At 43.8% G+C, this 19,877-nt stretch overlaps 1 protein-coding gene across 2 annotated transcripts; it reads left to right on the plus strand.

Moving 5' to 3' along the window:
* The first annotated feature begins 216 nt into the window (after positions 1 to 216).
* LOC116999096 (MOB-like protein phocein) lies at positions 217 to 19,466 on the plus strand. 2 transcript variants are annotated; one of them, XM_033065434.2, is made up of 8 exons: positions 9,422 to 9,561; positions 11,518 to 11,580; positions 12,032 to 12,132; positions 13,466 to 13,508; positions 13,752 to 13,838; positions 15,333 to 15,412; positions 16,150 to 16,261; positions 17,120 to 19,466. In XM_033065434.2, the coding sequence occupies exons 1-8, from the start codon at positions 9,502 to 9,504 to the stop codon at positions 17,249 to 17,251; spliced, it is 678 nt and encodes a 225-aa protein (XP_032921325.1). In that variant the 5' UTR covers positions 9,422 to 9,501; the 3' UTR covers positions 17,252 to 19,466. The 2 variants fall into 2 exon arrangements, with proteins under 2 accessions (XP_032921326.1, XP_032921325.1); XM_033065435.1 differs by lacking the exons at positions 9,422 to 9,561; positions 11,518 to 11,580; positions 12,032 to 12,132; ... (3 more) ...; positions 16,150 to 16,261; positions 17,120 to 19,466 and adding exons at positions 217 to 456; positions 2,358 to 2,522; positions 3,710 to 3,799; positions 4,351 to 4,706.
* The last annotated feature ends 411 nt before the right edge of the window (positions 19,467 to 19,877 follow it).

Raw genomic sequence — 19,877 nt, forward strand, 5'->3', positions numbered from 1 at the left:
CGGAACCAGCATGGCCTCTGCACCCGCCCACCGCCCGCTTGGCGCGCTGGGCCGCAGGCCATACCTACGCATGCGCCACGGGCTGTAGCATGAAGCATTCATGTTCCGGGGCCCGCAGATTCCAGAACCTTCTGGAACGCTCATGCTCGCCGCGGGTCAGGGGTGAGCTGACCTCACTTCCGTGCGGGGCCCGGCCCGGGGCGCCGCGTGCTCTGTGCGAGGGGCCTGCAGCGGGTCCGCGGTGTCACCGGGGCGTAGCCACCCCCGAGACCGGGACGGGGCCGCAGCGATTGAAAAAAACCGGCGCCGCTAAAGGTGCCCGCGGCCGGGGGAGGGGGTCGGGCCTTCCCCGCCCCGGGGCGGGGCGCCGGTCACGCATGCGCACGCCGTGACCTTCCTCACGTGTGTGCTGGCGGCGGCGCGGTCACTCGGTGCGGGCGGCGCGGGAGCATCATGGTGAGTGCCGGGGCCGCTGCCGCGCCATCTCCGCATCGCTCCTGCGGCCCTGCTCCCGGCCTGCCGCGCCCAGCGCGTCCGGCGCTGCGGGGAGGGACCCCCCGAGGGCCTGGCGGCGCCCCTACTGCTCCTCCCCGCGGTTGGGTCGCTGTCGGCCCCCGAGCAGGCGCGGCTGCGCTGCCGCGCACGGGTGTGCTCAGTCCGTGCCGTGCCCGCGGGCAGCGCTGGGGCGCGGGAGGGACGGCGGGAAGGCGGAGGCGGGGGACTGGCAGCGCCGCAAGGTCGCCCAGTCCGTGGGGCAGGAGCGACTCCCCCGGCAGGCGCGGGGGCTGCGGGGCAGGACACGGCCGAGGTTTGCGGGGGCTGCGGGGCAGGACACGGCCGAGGTTTCAGGGGCTGCTTTTGGCTGCGCAGCCAGCCCATCTCAGGGTTCCTGCCCGCCGCAGTAACGGGAGCAGCCCCGCGGCAGCAGCGCTGCAGGGCAGGGCCGCGCGGCCACGGCGAGTCTCTGCAGAGATAGAAGAGACACCTCTGCCACGCTCTGCAGCGCTCCTTCTATAAGGTTTGCAAATTTTTTACGGAGAAGGAGGAGAGTTTGAGTTGCCCTTTTCCTGCAATGATGCTTGATTGTTATGGTAGTATAACGTGAAGATTTAAAACTTAGTGTAAAACGTTCGTGGTCATTAGCCTGGCAGCTTTTTTTCTGGTAAACGTAGAACAGCTCCTAAAAAAGAGCAGCGATAATAATATCGGACACAACCGGCAGCCTTTTCCCTTGGTGATCTTCCATCCGTGTGCTGCTGACAACAGTGGGACACAGCATCTTCCTTTTGTTCATGCTCTGCCTGTGACTTTGTTTCCTGCCTCTTCTCAAGTGTGAGTGGCTATCGATGAGTGCCAGGGAAGGATGCCAGGCCTTTCTAGCTCTTTCCCTGAGTGCAGGCTCTGCGTACCTGTCTAGTGGAGCACTATCTCCATGTGACTTGGCAAGCTGCCATATCTTTCCTTCTAAATCAAAGCAAGTCCTTCTGCCTGACCCCTGCGTGTTGGGATGAATGCATGTGCTTGCATGTGTCTGGCCTATGGGAATTAGCCTGCCGGTTCTGAATGCAGACAGGTAGCAGTAACTAGTTGCAAAAAGCCCCGAACCTAAACCAAATATGAGGGAAAAACCCAACAACTTAACAAAACCCCCTCACCTTGACATGCTTAAGCAGAAGCAGATACCAAAGCAATTGATCTAGAAGAGTGCCTGTCTTATGATTTTCAGGGGCTTGGCCTAAACCTTCTTTTATTTTTTTTCTGAATCTATTTGTACAAGTTGATATAAGTAGCAGCACCGTGGATTCAGGCTGTGGATTCTCACCTATTTTTTGTGAAAGGAGTAATGCTTGAAAGCACTGAGAAAGAAAGACTGACAAGAGGGCAGCTGGCTGGATTTGTGCTTCTTTAATGTAAACCACTTCACAAGTACAAACGCAGCTGTCCAAAGGAGTCCTTAATCTTCATTAGATGTGGTTGTGAACTGGAGAAATACGGTTCACAAAATCAATAATTATGCTCACCAAGCTATAGGAACTAAAGGTTTGGTGTTAAAAGCCTAGAGGCCTTTCCAGGCAGAGGAGTCTGCTCCATCCCTGGGTGGTTTATTCCCCAGCTGGAATACATCTTCCTACAGCCCAGTTGTCAGGATTGCCCAGCATCTGCCTGTGCCTTCAGGAATTTCTGATGCAATCGGAGGTGGTATTTGTTTGCTGCTATTAAATGAGTTCAGCAGTTGTCTTATACTATTCATCTCTCTCAAAAGAGAAATCAGTTTGTGCTGGGGTATTTAAAACTCCTTTTAATTTCAGTTTTTGTTGTAATGGCTCTCCTGTTACAATGTACAATTACTTCCACAGGCAGGAAAAGCATTTAGGAAATTTCTTCCCCTCTTTGATCGTGTGCTGGTTGAGAGATGTGCGGCTGAGACGGTAACCAAAGGAGGAATCATGATACCAGAAAAATCCCAAGGGAAGGTACTACAAGCAACAGTAGTAGCAGTTGGATCTGGAGCCAGAGGAAAGGTAATTACCCTGAAGCATTCCAGTTGGGTAGAACCAGTAATGGTGTGGTGGAAGCTGGAATATTGCCATAGGAGTGGGACAGTTATAGTGGAAAAGTGGTGACAGCTCCCAAAATCTGTGATGGCTGAAACTGCAAGTGGAGATTCAAAAAGCAGGTAGAACTCTCAAGCTGTCCTGAAATGAATTCCAGCTTTCCTTTCATCGTGTGTAAAATTGAGTGGGGTTTCTTTTGTTTGCTGTTTAGCTTTTGTGGGGTTTGTTTTCTTGTTTGGTGGTGGGGAGTTTTCTGGGGAGGGGTTGGTGTTTATTTTAAATGTGTAGACAGTGTTCTGCATGATAATGTTTCATCACTTCTCAGCCAAAACCTTGAGGGACCAACAGACTTCTTTGTTAACATTATTACATGCCCCAATGTCTGTGACTCGTGAGCAGGGTGGAACCCCAGAATGTGGTATAGGCTGTCTTGTGCTGTGCAAAGTATCTTTGTCCATAAGCATTAGGCTTATTGGACTAAGGAAAGTCAGCAATCCAAAGGAATAAGTGGCGGATAACTGCTTTTTAATTTTGCATGTTGGATATTTATATGGAAATAAAAGAAGACAGTTCACAAAAATGCCAGTGCCTGGGGGCTGGAAGGGCTGGTTCCCCACCAGAGCAGTGTTCAGTCAGTTCCAGCACTGGAACAGGTTAAATTTCAACTTGGGCACATTGCCTTGGCCTTTCTTTACCATGAGTCCCTCTATATATCCCAGGCTGGTTTCTGTCAGGATCTGATCGTTAAAGGTTTGTATTGTGAAAGGGTGATAATATTTGACTAATGTGTTAATGTTTTATTTATAATACAAAAATTTAATTAACCTTTATCAGGAGTTTCTAAGCAAGTGATTTGATGGCAACAGTGATGAGTTGATCAAAGTTACAGAAATGGGAAAGTACCTTTTTAACTTGGGGAAATTATCCTTGGCTGTATCCTTGGCTTGACTTTGTCCCTTGATTATCCGAGGGGGTTTCATGTTTCTTTAAGTGAAGTCCTATTCAGTGTGTTAAGCACTTGGATTTACAGTCAAAACTAAATGCAGAGTTGTGATTCCCTGAATGTTTCTGTACCTGGATGGAGTGTTGTTGTTTGGAGGAATTCTGTTACATCTGTTTGTATTAAAAGTAAGGATTTTTTTTTCTTCTTTCAGAATGGCGAGATTCAGCCAGTGAGTGTAAAAGTTGGTGAAAAGGTTTTGCTCCCAGAATATGGTGGTACTAAGATCGTTCTAGAAGATAAGGTAGGTTTCCCAACTTTGTGAGTGCAAATCAGAATAGTTCCTGAAACACCAGTGATAAATACTTTGGTTGCTTCTGGAATGGTGTTAGCACCATTCAAGAGAGGGAGCAGCTGGATCCTGCCACCTTCTGGTAGCTGTGCTGCTGCTGCTGCTTCTGCCCCTGCATAAAAGGAAGTGACCATGGGAACCTTTGAGCTGACCTTTGCTGGGTGGGCAAAATGTTCTGTATGTCGAGCACATATTAGAGGGAATCCAGAAAGACTTAGAAATTCCTGAGGGCATCTTTGCTTTTGGCGAGGAAAGCCTGCAGAATTGTTTCCTACCAGTTCTTGTGCTTCCCACTGCTAGAAGTTGTAACTTAATAGCTCTCCAAAGAGTGTCTTAGGAACAAAAAGAATTTTTTCAAGACTGGCTCTACATGCTGACTTCTAGTTAGCTGGGTTTTGATTTTGTACTTAATGGCTGCAATAATGCTGACTCAGAACAAGACAGTATTTGCAGAACAAGAAAAATATTTACATGACAGAAGCTAACATTTCTTTTCTTTCCAGGACTACTACTTGTTTAGAGATGGTGACATTCTTGGGAAATATCTGGACTAAACCTGTTGCAGTATCAGTCATCCATTCCACTAAAATGCTGAAATTTTTCTTTCATCATGTAAATAATGTCCTTTATTTTATAAGAAACAGGCATTGAGTCTTTGAAATAACTTGTGATCTCACTGTAACGATGGAACACAAATAAAAATGTGTACAGTCAGAAATCAGTTGCTCTTGCTTGAGTTCCATTGAACAGTGAAATTTGGATGACCACCAATCAGCCTTAATTATTCCAAACAACATCACTTTATATCCTATCTCTGTACTGAGATTGTAAAGGTCTTTACAATAAACTTATAAAACTATTCTGCTTCTGTCTCAGTTTCTGCTGTTGCTCAGTGAAACTGAGTCTCAATTGTGTAATGAGCTCTCTGAAACATTCAGTGGTAATAGTATGTTATTTCCCCAAGTTTGTATGAAATGAGCTTAAAATGGTTACCAGACACATGCACTCTTACTGAGGACTTCTATCCAGCTCCCTTGCACCTTGGACTCCTGAGATAGCATGGGTTCTGTTAACTTCTGTCTGAAGACCCTGGAACATTGAAAGGTTAAGGCACACAAACCACGCTGCTCCAAACAGCCTGTGCCCCAGCAGCTGGAAGGAGCTTGGTATTGGTCATAGCTGTGCTGGAACAAAATCATCCAGTTCCCAGATGAAGCAGATGAGAATTAATGGATATTCCTGCTTATTGCTGAACGAATTTTGCAATAGAAAAAAAAAAACTCCCTCAACAGCTAATCAGGCAGAAGTGGGGCTGATGCTGATCTTGAATGAAGTTTCTTTACTGATTACCACACTATCACACCCAGATCTTGAGCTTTCCCTGGTTTGACAAATTATATTTCCTTTAGCTTTAGCACATCATTCTTAAATAGCAAGACATGGACTTAGGTAATATTGAAACAATTAAATTTGCATATTTCTGGCCACCTTCTCCTGCCTTGAAAAAGGATTCAGGGTTGTACATGCAGGAGAACCCAAATCTGCCCTGTTCCTGAGGAGGCTTTCAGAACTGGGGTGCACAGAGGGATCTAGTGCAGCTTGGGAACAGACAGGGCCTTAAGGTGCTTTTGGGGTCGTCTTAGTGAAGTCAGTCAGTACAGGACTTACTGCAGCTGAAACTTCATTGGCTGCAATTGAACTGCACTTCTTTCCCATTACCAGTTGTGCTGATTAAACTCAGCACTGCTACATACATTATAACCCTTATTCCAGAGGTAACAGTAAAGAACTGTAACAAAATGCTTTTTCAGAGCTCCATTTTGCTGCTGCAGTGTGCGACTCAAGCAGTGTGGGACACAGTTTAAACACAATGTATTTTCTGCCAGCAGAAAGGCCCTCCCAGCAGCTGCCCAGCACAAAGGTGAGCTGCAGCCGCATTTTCCCTAGGTGCCACTGATCACTCAGCTATTCCAGCAGGAGCTGCATTTGCCAGGTTTGGCTGCCATGCCTTTTACTCCCCTTAGCTCTGGGGTAGTTGCTCTTGGCTGGTTACCTCTGCTTGCTCTGGAGCTGAAGATAAACCAGGCACTGCTCTGGGGGTTAAATTTGCACTGAGCTATGGACAGACAGGAAAGATGCTAAATTAATAAAAATACACTTTTTAGTATAAAAGACCTGCTTCTTGAAATCTGCCCTATTGCAGTTTTACTTTAGTAGTTACAGCACTGCACTTTCAAGCTGAAACTGAAGATAATCACACCCCAAGGACCTTGCAAGACAATTGATTGTGCAATGAAGCACAAACTCCCTGGGAAGCATTATCTCCCACTGCAGCCAGCATGCCTTTATCTCCCAGGATAAGGCAGTCTGCTGCAGTCACAAACCAAAGAGGGGAAGGTATTTTAAATATTTACAAACTGTTTAGAGATACTATACCCCATCTCAAAATGCAGTAGGAAATAGCTGCCGACAGAGAAATGTTTAGGGGCCTAAAATTTCAGTGTTTTCCCCCATAATGTCTCTGAAAGACATGATCTGCATAGGATCACCCTGAGCCCTCCTCACACAACCTGGCTGCCCCCAGCTCCACCTTCAGCCCACACCTCCAGCCCAGCAGGTTTTCAGCAGCTTGATACAGCACCCGTTTATCAAAATACTTAGCATGGCTGTATCTACTACAGTTTACATAAGTGATTAAAACCACTTCGTGGAAATAAGTAATTTATGGATGTGGGGTGGAAAATAGCATTCCTAGGCCTAATCAAATGGACGACAAAGACTGGAACATCTGCTGGATTGACAGGAACATTCTATCCTTGCACAAGGCCCTCACTGCAAGCAAGGACAAGGCAATTGCCACACAGCCAAGGTGATCCATCTGCTGTTACTGCCTCTCAGGCCATGACTGTGTGCCAAATCCTATATCCCTTGGATTCTCCAGGGAACGACAGACTATCAGTCACAAATCCTCTTTCTTTGCTATGTTCTTCCTGTAGGAAATTAAGTTTCTTTCCACTGTTTTCTAGATGGTTTCAAAACTTCAGTTTTGGTGTAAATGTTTCATATTGCCCCACCTGTTTTTTTGAGGGGATGCACTCCTCAGTCTTTCTTCAGCCTGTCTGAATAGCAAGGAAACCAGGTAGACTCCATCTTTTCGAGTTTCTTTTCTTAACACTTCAGAATAGCTTCCATTACCAGCAGCTGTAGGGTTTTCAGAAAGCTTTTCTCACCCTGGTTACATTATCCTGCCACGGGAAGAAAAGGATGGAATATTTATATGCCAACAGAAAAGAAAGGACAGCCAGGTCCCTAACAGCACATGAATGGTTGATAAAACAAACAATGGCCAAACATTCAAATTTTCATTATTGAAGGCCATAAGATAATGAGGACCAGCTGAAACCCAAAAACTGAAATCACTGTTGTCCAGATTTTGTTCAAAACCGGCTTGAAATTTAATGATATAAAAATAATAAGCATCTTCCAGGAAATCAGGGTCAATTATCAAGGGGCAACACAAGATACCCTACAGAATTCAAGATCTTAATAAACGAGGCAGATTTCTTTCCTTTTTTCTCTGCAGACTCATGAACCCATCTTCAGTCTGAACTAACAGACATATTTTTCTCTGAGAGGTATTTCTTCACTGTCAGATTTGTTTCCATGCTAAAAACAAGATGGCCATGAGATGAAAGTCAGGGACAAATGGAAATGTCAAGTCTCCAATTTTTCTGTGGTTTAAAATTAAACCTTGAATATGGTGATAGAAAAAGGAAAAAAAAAAAAAGCCGCCCAAAAACAAAACACAAAAAAACCCCCAAAACCCAAATAAAAAATAATGCAAACAATCTGCTGAATTTTGAAGGACTCAAGCAACTAGAACTGCTTGTATTTTGAAACTGGCTAATAATAATAATATCAATCTCATTTAAAAAAAATAATAATGTTGAACGCAGCTGGTCTAAAGAGGTAACAGGACATTTCCACTCCTCATTCCAGTACACCAATTTCTCACAGCATTTTAAACCTTTTGATGGTTTCTCACACAAGCTGAGTTTCGCCACATCACCCGAATAGTTGGCAGGAGTAAAAAAGTAACCAGTGCAAACCGAGGCGAGGTGCCCGGAGCAGGCATGCCGAGCTCCGTGTTACAGTGTAACGTGAGAGGAGCCGCCCGCGCTGGCCGTGCAGCCGCGGTGCGCTGGGCCGGCGCTGACCCCGTCACCCATTTCTGCTCCCCCGCACACTGCCCGGCTCTCGGCTCCGAGCTGGCCTCCGCAACAGGGCAGCTCCTGCTCACGGCCTTGCCCGAGCAAAGCCAGGGCTCAAAGTGCACTTCTCTTCCTGACGGGAATGCCTAATTCGAGATTTTACAGTGTTTTCGAGCTAAAAATGTTTCACAAACTGTAACTCTCACTGGGTAGGAGGAAGGGGTTTTAATGTGTTATTTAAAGCAAAATAATTGAGTGCAGGGGGACACTACACCTAGCATTCACAGGCAGCACCTTCTCTACTTGGCAGGAAACAGCACACAAGTGTAACCATTTATCCTTGACTGTGTGCGGGAGGTGTCTCATCGCTGCTCCATCGCACACACACAAGCCATTCACCCCTCCTTATTCTGCACTCATTTCTGCCGTGTATTTTCGAGAAACAGAACAGCTTTCCAACAATTTTCTTCTCACTTATCCTACAGACACAGTCACTCTGGTCTTCCAAATGCTCACTTGCTTGTAAGGCAGACGCATTTATCAGCCAGCTATGAGGTAACAGTGTATTTTTTTCTGTTTTCTTCCCAAATAGAGTCAACACCTGAGTCAGTAAACCTTGAAACCTAAGCTAACTCTGTTTGCCATAGCCCAGCAGTTTGTGCCCTCTGCACACCAAGCTCACAGGTGTCTCAGTCCTGCCTTTGCAGACCTAGAAAGGTTTCTTACCTACTTTAAAATTATTTTGCCCCAAACAACCATTTATGGGGTGGGTTTTTTACTCATAATTTTTAGAGTTAACAACTATAAATTTGAATATTTTTTAAACCCGCACCCCTATGGTTTGCATTGTACAGGACACCAGGGACTCGGCTGTACAGAGACAGGCGAGGACTAACCTTGCACAGCCAGGGGCTGGCGGGGGAATGCTGATGAAACAGGGTGAAATGCAAAGGATGGATTCCCTCAGGAACCACTCAGCCCGTCAATCTCCGTGCGAGGCTTCGCCTCACAAAGCGGGCCACTCGCTGGGACACCGAGCGGCCGCCCCAGAACTCCCGGCTGTGTGTGTGTGTGTGGCGGGGGGAGTGCTGTCCCTCAGGAATACAAAACTCAGCTCTGGTAGAGGGACCCGCAGGCGCCCACAGGGTACGCCCATGGCCTCCAGCGCCGCCCGAAGGACGGCTCACCGGCGCTGCCCCGCGGAGGCGGGCGGGAAGCGGCAGGGAACGGGAACGGGGAGGCCTCGCCCCCTCCTCCCCTCACGGCCGCCCCCCGCACCGCCTCTCGCCTTCTCTCGCGAGAAGCGCTTCCCGCCCCCGCCGGGCGCGGCGGCTGTTCTGGCCGCACCGCCCCTCCCTCCGCCGGCCCGCTCCCGCCCCGCCCCGCGGCTGTTCCCGCCCCGCCCCGCGCGGCCCCGCGGCACATCCGGGCCCCGCGGTCGCTATGGTCATGGCGGAGGGCACGGCCGTGCTCCGGCGGAACCGCCCGGGCACCAAGGCCCAGGTGAGTCGCCGCAGCCGCCACCGCCGCAGCCACCGCCGCTCCCCTCGCGGCCGCCGGGCGGGCTGGCACGGGCAGTGCCGCCGCCGGAGCCCAGCGGCTGGCGGGCCGGCGCCGAGGGCCGCGCCGGGCCTACCGGGACAGGGACGGCGGCGGCGGCCCCGGCCCCGTGCGGGGATCGCTTTGTTCCCGCGGCCGGGCGCGGGCAGCGCGCGAGACCCGGTGGGCGCAGGGGAGCGGGCCGGGAGCGGCGGCTCCTTCCCCGCGGGCTCGGCGGAAAGGCCCCGCGGCGGGGGGAGCGCCGAGCGCCGCCGGGGCTGCGGGGTGCGAGCGGAGATCGCGTCGGGCCTGCTTGGCCGAGGGAGGGGCCGCGTCCCGCAGCGCGGGGGCCTCGGCCGGGCCGGGGAACACCTGTGACAGCCGCAGGCAGGGCGGCTCCCCGGTTCTGTCAGGCTTTGCTGTTGTTAGTGCTGTGAAAATACCGGGAGCACGCTCCGGGAGCGAGCTCGTGTCCCTGCCCAGGGCTCCGGTGGGAGCTCGGCACCGTCAGAGCGGCTGTACCTGGCTGCCCATCCCAGAGGGAAGTCATCCTTCCCTTACGTAACTATGCACAAGGAAATGCTGGTGTCACATCGCTTCTCTTAATCAACATTGAATTCATTTGTATGTGGGGTTTCACGGTCAGCTGGAAAAGGCACACTTCAAATACGGAAGCTGCGTTCTGTAGATTATTTCAGAAAGGTGATCTGTCAGACTTTCCCCTCTGCTTTTGTGAAGAGAATGCATGGTGGGAAAGAAGCAGTGTGTGACATGTCTCCTCCTGTTCTTTGTCATAGCATAGAGATAAAATTATTACACAATCCCATAAAACAGGTCATTCTGTGCATGTTTCATCAATGAAGGAGACCGAATATTATGTGTCTTTGATAAATTTGGGGTATTCTGAAAAACAGACCTAGGGTTGGTCAAATATTTTGAAATTCATGTAGGTTGAACAATTTTTTATATAGTGATGATAATTTCTCTCTAAATACATGATCTTTCTTTGTGTGTGGCTGTATTTAATGTTTTATTTTGGATGACACTGTATAGCTATTCAGTTTGCAAATACAGTTAGGTAATGGTATTTCAACAGTGCATATACACTTGAGGTATTTTTTCCAGAGCTGATGACTCTCTCAGGAACAGATTGCTGAGCTTTGCAGTTGGGACATTTTCATTGAGTCATTGCTCCTACTGGGATGACTACAGCAAACATCTCTGCATGATATGAGCGAGTAGCACCAAATTCTAGATGTGAAAAATGCACAGTAAGAAAATGCCTGTGATTGGGATGATTGTGGGTGCAGCACATCATGTGGATTGCTGCAGAATACAGGTGTAGCTGGATCTGAGGTGAAACTTCAGGAAGGCTTTATCATTAACAAAGCTGATAAGCATAAATTAATGAAGGCATACTGACCTCACCAAGGGTAAGGTGGGAATGTGGTACCAGGTTAGGCCAGCACAGTGTTGTGTGATCTCGGCTCAGAGATGTTTTTCTTGCTGTGTCACCACTGGGAGTTTTAGTTTCATAACCAGTGAGTGCTGCTGCTCTCTACAGACCTCTTCTTGCCCACTGCTACCTGGTCTAACACCTGCAGTGGGTCCTGGGTGCTGTATTTAATGTAAGAAATACATCCCAGTGTTAGAGCAGGGTGTGGGGAGGGGGGTGTGCACCTGCTGAGTCATGCAGAGCTCTTCATTTCAAGGTGTGCTGCTATTGGAATGCTGGGAGCGTAAATCCCGTCTCACCCTGTTCCTGCCAGGACTGTGCTGCTTCTGTTCAGGTGCAGTTTCCTGGAATTGTATAAACTCCATCTATTTTCCTGCATGCCCAGGCTTATTGTAGGCTGTGTGCCTTTCTTCCTTCCCCTCTGGTTTTGTTACGTTGCTTTAAACTCTCTTTTTTCAAAACAGGATTTCTACAACTGGCCTGATGAATCCTTTGAAGAAATGGATAGTACATTAGCTGTCCAGCAGGTATTCCTACTTACATGAAATGCTGTTAATGAGTGCAGTTTCCCAGGTTTTGTGTTCTGGTATATAAAATGGAACAGGGCTTGATATTTACCTGCTTAGGGTGTTGCTGCACAGCAGTGAATTTCCTAAGCACCTATGTATAACAGTAACAAATTAATGGTTAATTTTGTCTGCAGAAATAACTCAAATTCCCATGTCTGGTTTAAACAAATTTAAGATTTAATAAGATGGTGGGGATTTCTCCATTCTTTTACCTTCTTTAATTGAAGAAAGGCATTTTTAGATCTGGCATTTTTAACACCAGTTTCCTTACCCTGCCCGTGTACTTTTGAACATTTCAGTCTGTCAGTCATTTAAGTAAAAACTGAACCACTCCAAGATGTAATGTCCTAAATATACTGTCTTACTGTAAATACAACAAAATCTAGTTTTATTTCTACTCCCCCCCCAGTATATCCAACAAAACATAAGGGCAGACTGTTCCAACATTGATAAGATCCTTGAACCTCCCGAAGGCCAGGATGAAGGTGTATGGAAGTATGAACATTTAAGGTAAAAATCCATCTTTTGTTAACATTCTGTCTTGGTTCTAAGTTTTGTTCATTGATGCTGCTAGTGAATCTATTTGAATGTGACACATCAAAACTAACTTCAATGAAACTTGAGTATTCTACTGTTAAATATTGGTATTATTTTCTGAATTCCCTGTTATTTCTAAAGATTTAGAATGTGCTCTGATCTTGAAGTTTTTTTTAAAGAAAATATTTGTACCTCACTTCTTGAATATGAAGATATAGTAATGAATTTCCATAGCACTTTCTCACAGTATTGTCAGTTCTTCATCTCCACTAATGAGTAGTGTGATTTCCAGATGCTCCCAGTGCTTTTTCTGAAACTTGCAGGCAAACAGGCGGGGACAGCAAGAGTACTTGTGTATTACTGTTCTTTTTCTGTATGTAAGGAAACAAATCTTTTTGTCTACTTCTGTGTTTTTTAAAAAATTGCAATACAATATATACATTCAGCCTTGGAAGGTTGTGCCTTAAAGTATTTTTCAGTTGTAGTGTAGTTATCAATACATATGTAGTAATCCTTTTGTCCTGATTTTTAGTTTTCATTTTTCTTATAAGCATCTCTTCTCACTTTATTGTGTATACTCTGGAATAAGAACAGTTTTAAGCTCCTCCTAGATTCATATACCTTGGTTTTTTGCCTCACATTTTCTCTGCTCTGGTGTGCAATAGTTCCAATAGACAACAGGGAATCCTCAAGAAAGGAAGAAGTATCTACATACAGTTGCAAAGTCATAGTTTAAGAATTCCCACTGTGCTTTCTTAGACCCCCCAAAATTTTTAGATTCATAAAAGTAACTTGTCACTTGTGAGTTTTGGAAAATTTATTCAGATTTCTTGTAGGATGGAGGGCTGGGTTCTGTAAAGTTCAAGAATGCACTTTCAGATAGATTCCAGTGAAAGCAGTATTCCAGAGGTCCCTCTGTTAATGACTTGAGATGGGACTTTAGCCCCTTAATTGATTGCAAGTACATCTTAGAAGGATGGAACACTCCAACTATACGAGTTTAACACTTACACCCTTAATTTTCTTGAAGTGTTCTTTTAATTTTTTTAAATCTTTATTTGAAAAGCTGAATCTTTATCTGAAATAGCACTTTATTTCATAATGAAGTTGGTATCTTAAACACTTCCACTAGATGATATGTTAAACTCAGCCTCTGCTGTCAGTGAAGAATTAAAAGATAATTGCTTAACTGAGTAAAAAAATCTGCTGGTTTGAAGATCAGAATGTCTAACCTGTTTTTTATGAGATACTTGCAGTGAGGAAACAAATAGCTGATTTTGATGCTGCTGTGTTCAATTTCTTTTAGACAGTTCTGCCTTGAGCTCAATGGACTAGCTGTCAAGCTTCAGGTAATTATTTTCTTGAGACTTGTATTTTGTCAGGGAGGAGACTTTTTTGTTTTGTGTAAATTGCAGAGCTTTCTTCTAAATATATATACACAGGGCTAAGCACTGGTTGGAGATTTTGTAAGACTTTAAGGGCTTACGGCAAATAACTCTTTTGTGGGGTGGACAGAGCAAGCAAGTGATTTGAAAAGATTAGCTCCTCTTTGCTGCTGGTTTATTTTCTTAACTGAACAATTGTTTTAACAGAGTGAATGTCACCCTGACACGTGTACTCAGATGACAGCAACTGAGCAGTGGATTTTTCTTTGTGCAGCTCATAAAACTCCCAAAGAGGTAGGGATGTATTTTGGAAAACTGACTCCAGTGATGCAGGAATTTTCTTTCACAGTTCATATGTTCATGGGAAACCTATTAGAGGTGGCTTCTAGTCAAACTGACAGCTTATATGGGTTAAGAATATCACTTGAGCTATTCTTCTTTGCTATTCTGAAGTGCTGTACAGAGGAACAGAATGAGGTAAAGGAACTGCTTTATTACCTCAGTATTAGTGGCTTTGCACATTCCCCTTTTCTCTCTGGGTTAGTATTGAGCCTGCCTGAAACTCAGTGGAAAAAAGCTGTTTGTTTAACTGATAGAAGAGTTCATGCTGAGAATAGAGCATTGGCCTTGATCCACAGTGTAGGCCTGACACTCCAAACGTGACTGCACGTGCTCATTCTTAGGGCAGTTACTCCAAAAAGGTGGTGGAGTCATAAAAATGTTTCTAGTCAAGTGGGTTTATCAGCATGGCATTAGCCTGTGTCCAGTAAGTTTAAACTTTGTTCAGATCTTCTCCTGAACTACTTGATACATCTTTTTATTTTATTTTTGACTTCAGAAAGTCTTTGTTGCTTTTGGTTATGATAGTAGTGCAGTTTGTCATACTTATATTTGAATTTCACCTTCCAGAATAAGGTATTGGTTCTTTTTAACCTTATCTTTTCTGTCCTGTAAGGTTTTTTGCCTTGCTTTGTTCTGCTTTTACTTTCCTGAGATGTTTTGATTTAGCCAGCTTCCCACTCTCTCCTTTAAGCCCCATCCCTATTGAGCATCATGGCAGTGTTGTCCTCAGCTAGACTGGAGAACTTCAGGCTTAATTTTATCTCTGAGCATGCAGCATTCATCTGTTTTCCATGGCAGCAGCTACCAACTCATGGTCTGATAGGGGGTGATGGAGCCTTGAACTGCTGACAGAAATGGACAACTGACAAGCCTTTTTCCTGAAATTGGTGAATGGACAATGGGACAGACATTCCTTCTCTCAGTCTGGCTCAGTTCATCTTTCTTTCTTTAGGTGTACTTGACTGCAGAACCGGGGATGGTTTGTTACACACTTAGTTACAGTGTGATTTCAGTTTTCTTTGCCAAAGCAAAAAGCACCGATAGATTTAGGTGCAGGTTTGGTTTCAGAGCCTGTAAAAGAGCAAGTCTGGCAACTTAACTGTGGGAAACCAAATGAGCTGTGAGGTTAACAATCATCTTTCCTTTCAGTGTACTCCTAGCATGTATTTTTATTATACAGCTTTGCTCAAGGACAGGCATAAAATTCACTACTCACGTGCATAATGGCATTGCCATAGTAACTTTTTTTTCTTGAAATAATTTACGTGGGTTGTGAAGCAGAGAAATTACTCACTTAAGGAGGAAATGTAGTTACAGCTTTAGACAAGCTATGTGATTCCTGGGAATAAAAATGTCCAGTGAATTTCAAAGCATCAGGTAATACAATAAAATAGTTCTTGTTAAACAAGTTCTGACAACGTGCTCACTCACTGTCTGTTTCTGTAGTGTCCTGCTATAGACTACACCAGGCACACACTTGATGGAGCTGCATGTCTTCTGAATAGCAATAAATATTTCCCCAGCAGGTAAAAACATTTTCTCTTGGGAGGAGGAAGAGAAGGAGGGAGGAGGTTGGAACTTAAGACAGTGACAAAGCTCAGAGAGAGGTGAAATGCATTTTTCATGGACTCCTATTGGAACTATGAAAAATCCTGCAGCTCTTAGGAGTTGGGAGGCCTATTGCCATTTCTAAGCCAAGGAAGAATTCTAACTTAGTCAAATAGTTTGCCATTTACTGGAGCCAAGGGATGCTTTTTAGGTAAAAACTGTTTTAGTGATACCTGTTAGTGGTACAGGGCTTCCATTGGAGTAGTACCCACCTAAATAAGAGGATGGCCTTTGGACAGATGCTGCACCTCAAAGGCCTTCAACAGACAGCACCAAAACCCTCCAGAAGCCAATACCAACCTACTGTGGGACATGGCAATCACAGAAGACAGAGACAGGCCACTGAATGGGAATCAGAGAAAACTCCCTGCTGTGCTGCTCTAGGAATTCAGTGTAGACAAGGAGGTGCAACTGCAAGTACCTAGAAACCAGAAATCCAGCCTTGACTAGAATAATTGATGATGATTAATTACAGTCAGAACTTTTTGTAGTCAAGAGTACCATTTATAAATATGGAGCTTGCATGAACAAGTCTAAATTTCATATGCAATTATACAGAATAGTTTTAACAACCAAAATTTATGTCAGCCTGTGTCTCAGCAGTCATTTCATTAGAGCAGTTGTGTAACCTAACCTTTCTCCTGCTGCTTTTCAGGGTTAGCATAAAGGAATCCTCTGTAGCCAAATTAGGATCAGTGTGCCGAAGGATTTACAGAATATTTTCACACGCTTATTTTCACCACCGGCAGATATTTGATGAATATGAAGTAAGTAGTTTGAAATTACATCTTGAAAGCAGGGCATTTACTGAAGCTACAGCTGTGATGGAGTTGTATAAAATATTTTAGCTCTACTAGAAGATCTGTATTCAAGTGAAGGATTGATTACAGCAGATTCCAAGTTTACAAGAACTTACAAGCTGTTATATCTATATATAAAAAAAAAATTTATGTGATTATTGTACTCAGTTGTGGTTTCCCTTCATTTAGATAAAAGGCCAGAATTTGAGTTTTTTTTTTACAGAGAACTCAAATTCATCTTGTATTTAAGAATGCTGAAAGTATTCAAGCACTGAGTGCAGTTAGTACTGCTTACATATATGTATTTCCTGTTTGTGTACACTGCACAACAGTTAAGGAATTATAATTGTGTAACTGTAAAGGATCAGAGTAATTAAGGGCAACCTGTGCACCACCAGTAACTTTTTTAATAGGAAAGTAGAAAGATAGAAAGGAGAGAAGGGGTACAGCTATATATAAAAGGAAACCTTTGCCAAATCCCACTTAAGGTTTCTGGAACAGCTGTCAAATGATTGTGCCCTGCTGTGTTGGAGTTAGTGCACGTAGGAGGAACTTTGGAACCATACTTTTAAATATTTAAATATATTCTTGTCTAAGTGCTGTTAAATTGAGCTGTGACTGAAGCTTCAATTTCAGCAGGTTTCTTAGTATTTGTAGTAACTATAAGCAACCAGTAAAGATACAAAAGAAGCAATATAAATGTACTATTAAAGCGTGACTAAGACATGTAAATCCTATGAGACAATTACATAGCAGCATGTTCCTCACAATGGTTTAAAATAATCCTTCTGTACATACTGTTTTTTCCCCTTTTTTCACCTCCAGAATGAAACTTTCTTGTGTCACCGGTTCACTAAGTTTGTGATGAAGTATAATCTGATGTCCAAGGATAACCTGATTGTACCAATTTTGGAAGAAGAAGTGCAAAATTCAGTGTCAGGAGAGAGTGAGGCATAATTGGAAGAGCAGTACAGAATTCTGTACTGAATATAAACAAAACATTAAATATGTACTGTATATATCACTTTAGACACTTCAATCACGTATCCTCATAGCTTTGTTTAGTATACTTTTGTATGCTGTGTGCATTGCCTTTTAATATGGGAAATACTTCTAAGTTATTCATGAGCTGTATATTCATCAATGTGGCACTCATGGTTTTTAAATAAAAGTAGTAGTATCTGTTTATAATGCCTGTTAATAAAAGAATTTACAGTTCTCTAAAAATGCTGCTAAACAATCATTGAATCACAATCCTGAAGATGTGTCTGATTGGGTGGGGAAAAAGTGAGATTATGATTTCACAGCAAGCCATTTTGTAATGCAATAGCTATATTAAGTCTTAGTTCAAAGATTATCACCTTAAATATATAATTCTGCAGGAAGCTTCTTGCAATGTAGCTTATTCCTAATTTGCCTTTTATTTTTTTAAAATGGCTTTGAAGATTTACTTCTGGATGTGCATATTGCTGTATGTGTATATCCAAATACTAACAGGATCTATAGTATTAACCAAAAGGACAATTTCACTATGGTATTGAACATAGATATTCTTGATATTTATCTAACACTTTCTGGACTTTTTTTTTGTCAGCAGTGGAGGTTTGTGTACAGCAGGGAACAGGTGCTGTCCTGTTAAGGCAGGCTTCTGCTGTTCTCCACTCCACAACCTCTCAAGAATACCTGTGCATATTTATGGTAACTGCTTACAGATTATACCTCAGCTGTTCATGTTACACTACATAACACACTGGCACAGTCTCTGCTTGTATTCCTAGTCAAAACATGCTAAGTACCTGAAATATCCAACCCGATTCTTTGCAAGAGTTAATGATGTTTTCAACATATATTTGTTTCTCTTCATTTACCTTAACCATATTGACAAAGATTTGGATTCATGCTTCTGGTTCCCTATCAGGTGTCTATTTCAAGTTGTGTTTGCAGATTTGCAATAACTGACAATTTCCATGAGTGCTGCTTAATTGTGTTTTGTCTAGAAGGATAGAATTAAATGTTTTAGAGATGCATATAAGAGAAATACTGCTAAGTGTACATGAATGCAGGGTCTAAAAGCAGTAGCTGTGTTCTTGAATGAGTTTTGCTTTGCTGTTTAAGAAGTTAGCTTGTTTCTCTGAGGTTGACAGGCGCCCTCCTTATTTCTTTCAGCAGGTCAGAATGAGCTAGCTCAGCTAGTTTCAGTAATTTACACTTTGTTTTCTGCATTGTATTTACATGGAAAGAAGGGAGTCCACATATTTTTACTAACTGTTTTTTCATAATATACTAAACATGCCTTAAATTCTATTTTTCTTTATATGAATCAAGCACACCTCAAGCAACTGTTATCACCTGGATGTAAAGGGAATATAAACAATGAGAAAATTGAGAGACTAAGCTTAAGTACTTCAACAGCTGTGTTCTTCAGCAGCTTCTTGTCTCATGTTTATCATTGTATTTAACTGTCAGCAGGGTAATTGCATGAGATGTTGTCAGAGTGAAGTAGCTTTAGTTACTGTCTATACACTTAGCTGTAACTTGCCTTGTATAGACCAGGTTACCTGACTTTGATAGATACCTTGAAGTTAGTACTGCAGGTAGGAGGATGTTTTCTGGAGGTAGTAAAATGTATTTAGCTCGTTGCTGTCTGCTCTAGGACCATCCATGGTGTGGCTCCTTTGTACAGTCACTCTGCATGTGTATATTGGCTGTGGTGACTGGGACAGGCAAAAACATGGGACTGGTGTTGCTAATTACATTTCCTCTACAAAATTGAAGAAAATGATGTGGTGCTCAGGACTGCATTAAAATTTTAAACCTCTTCCTCTTATGCTTTAAGAGTTTAACTTCAAAACAGAACTCTGAAGTTTGAATCCTGTTTATTCTCATTCAGATTTGCACTGTAAAGTTGACTTGCTATACTAAGCTGATTTTATATAAGGTCAAAGTGAGACACTGCTTGTATTTTCCCTTGCTATTGTTTACATGAGTACTGTGTACACACATGTGCCTGGATGGTACCATAAAACTTCAATTAGCCTAAGCAAACCATTGATTTGTCTAATAAATATTAACAGGTTTAATTTAGACTTTACATCATAGGGAAACTGAGACTGTCTTGGAATTATATTGTAAAAAAGGATAAAATTAAACTGTTTCTTTATCCATACCACTATATTTTGAGAAGTTATTCTCTTTTTTCATGTTGTCTGAGAACACAGCAACTGTTTCCAACAGACCCATGGATGTTACCCCATCTCTGCTACAAGGTGTGCTCAAATCAAGTTGTCTTTCTTCTTTCCAAAGTAGAGAAATAGAATACTCATTAGGAACTTGCAAGTCAGACCTCAAATTTATACACTCCTCCAATCAGAACATGCTAGTTCCACAGTTAAAATATGGGAGGGCTAAAGAGATACAGAATAAGCACATTTATGACTGCATGTCACAGGCACAAAGGCTGTAAGCAAAGACTCACTGTCAAATCACTTCTTCCTTTGTCACTTCGTTTTTCCTCACCTTTGGCTTAGCACAGCTTCCAGCACATCAGCCATGGTGTTAATCCACAGGAACTGTCAAGACAGCA

Source organism: Catharus ustulatus, chromosome 7 (genome assembly GCF_009819885.2).
Source record: "Catharus ustulatus isolate bCatUst1 chromosome 7, bCatUst1.pri.v2, whole genome shotgun sequence".
Lineage (NCBI taxonomy): Eukaryota > Metazoa > Chordata > Aves > Passeriformes > Turdidae > Catharus > Catharus ustulatus.

What these genes read in the sequence shown, in the direction of transcription:
- LOC116999096 (XM_033065434.2), top strand. Translation starts at nt 9,502, where the DNA reads ATGGTCATGGCGGAGGGCACGGCCGTGCTCCGGCGGAACCGCCCGGGC. An exon ending in GCCCGGGCACCAAGGCCCAG is followed by an intron (nt 9,562 to 11,517) that starts GTGAGTCGCCGC and finishes TTTTCAAAACAG; the next exon opens with GATTTCTACAACTGGCCTGA. An exon ending in TGGAAGTATGAACATTTAAG is followed by an intron (nt 12,133 to 13,465) that starts GTAAAAATCCAT and finishes AATTTCTTTTAG; the next exon opens with ACAGTTCTGCCTTGAGCTCA.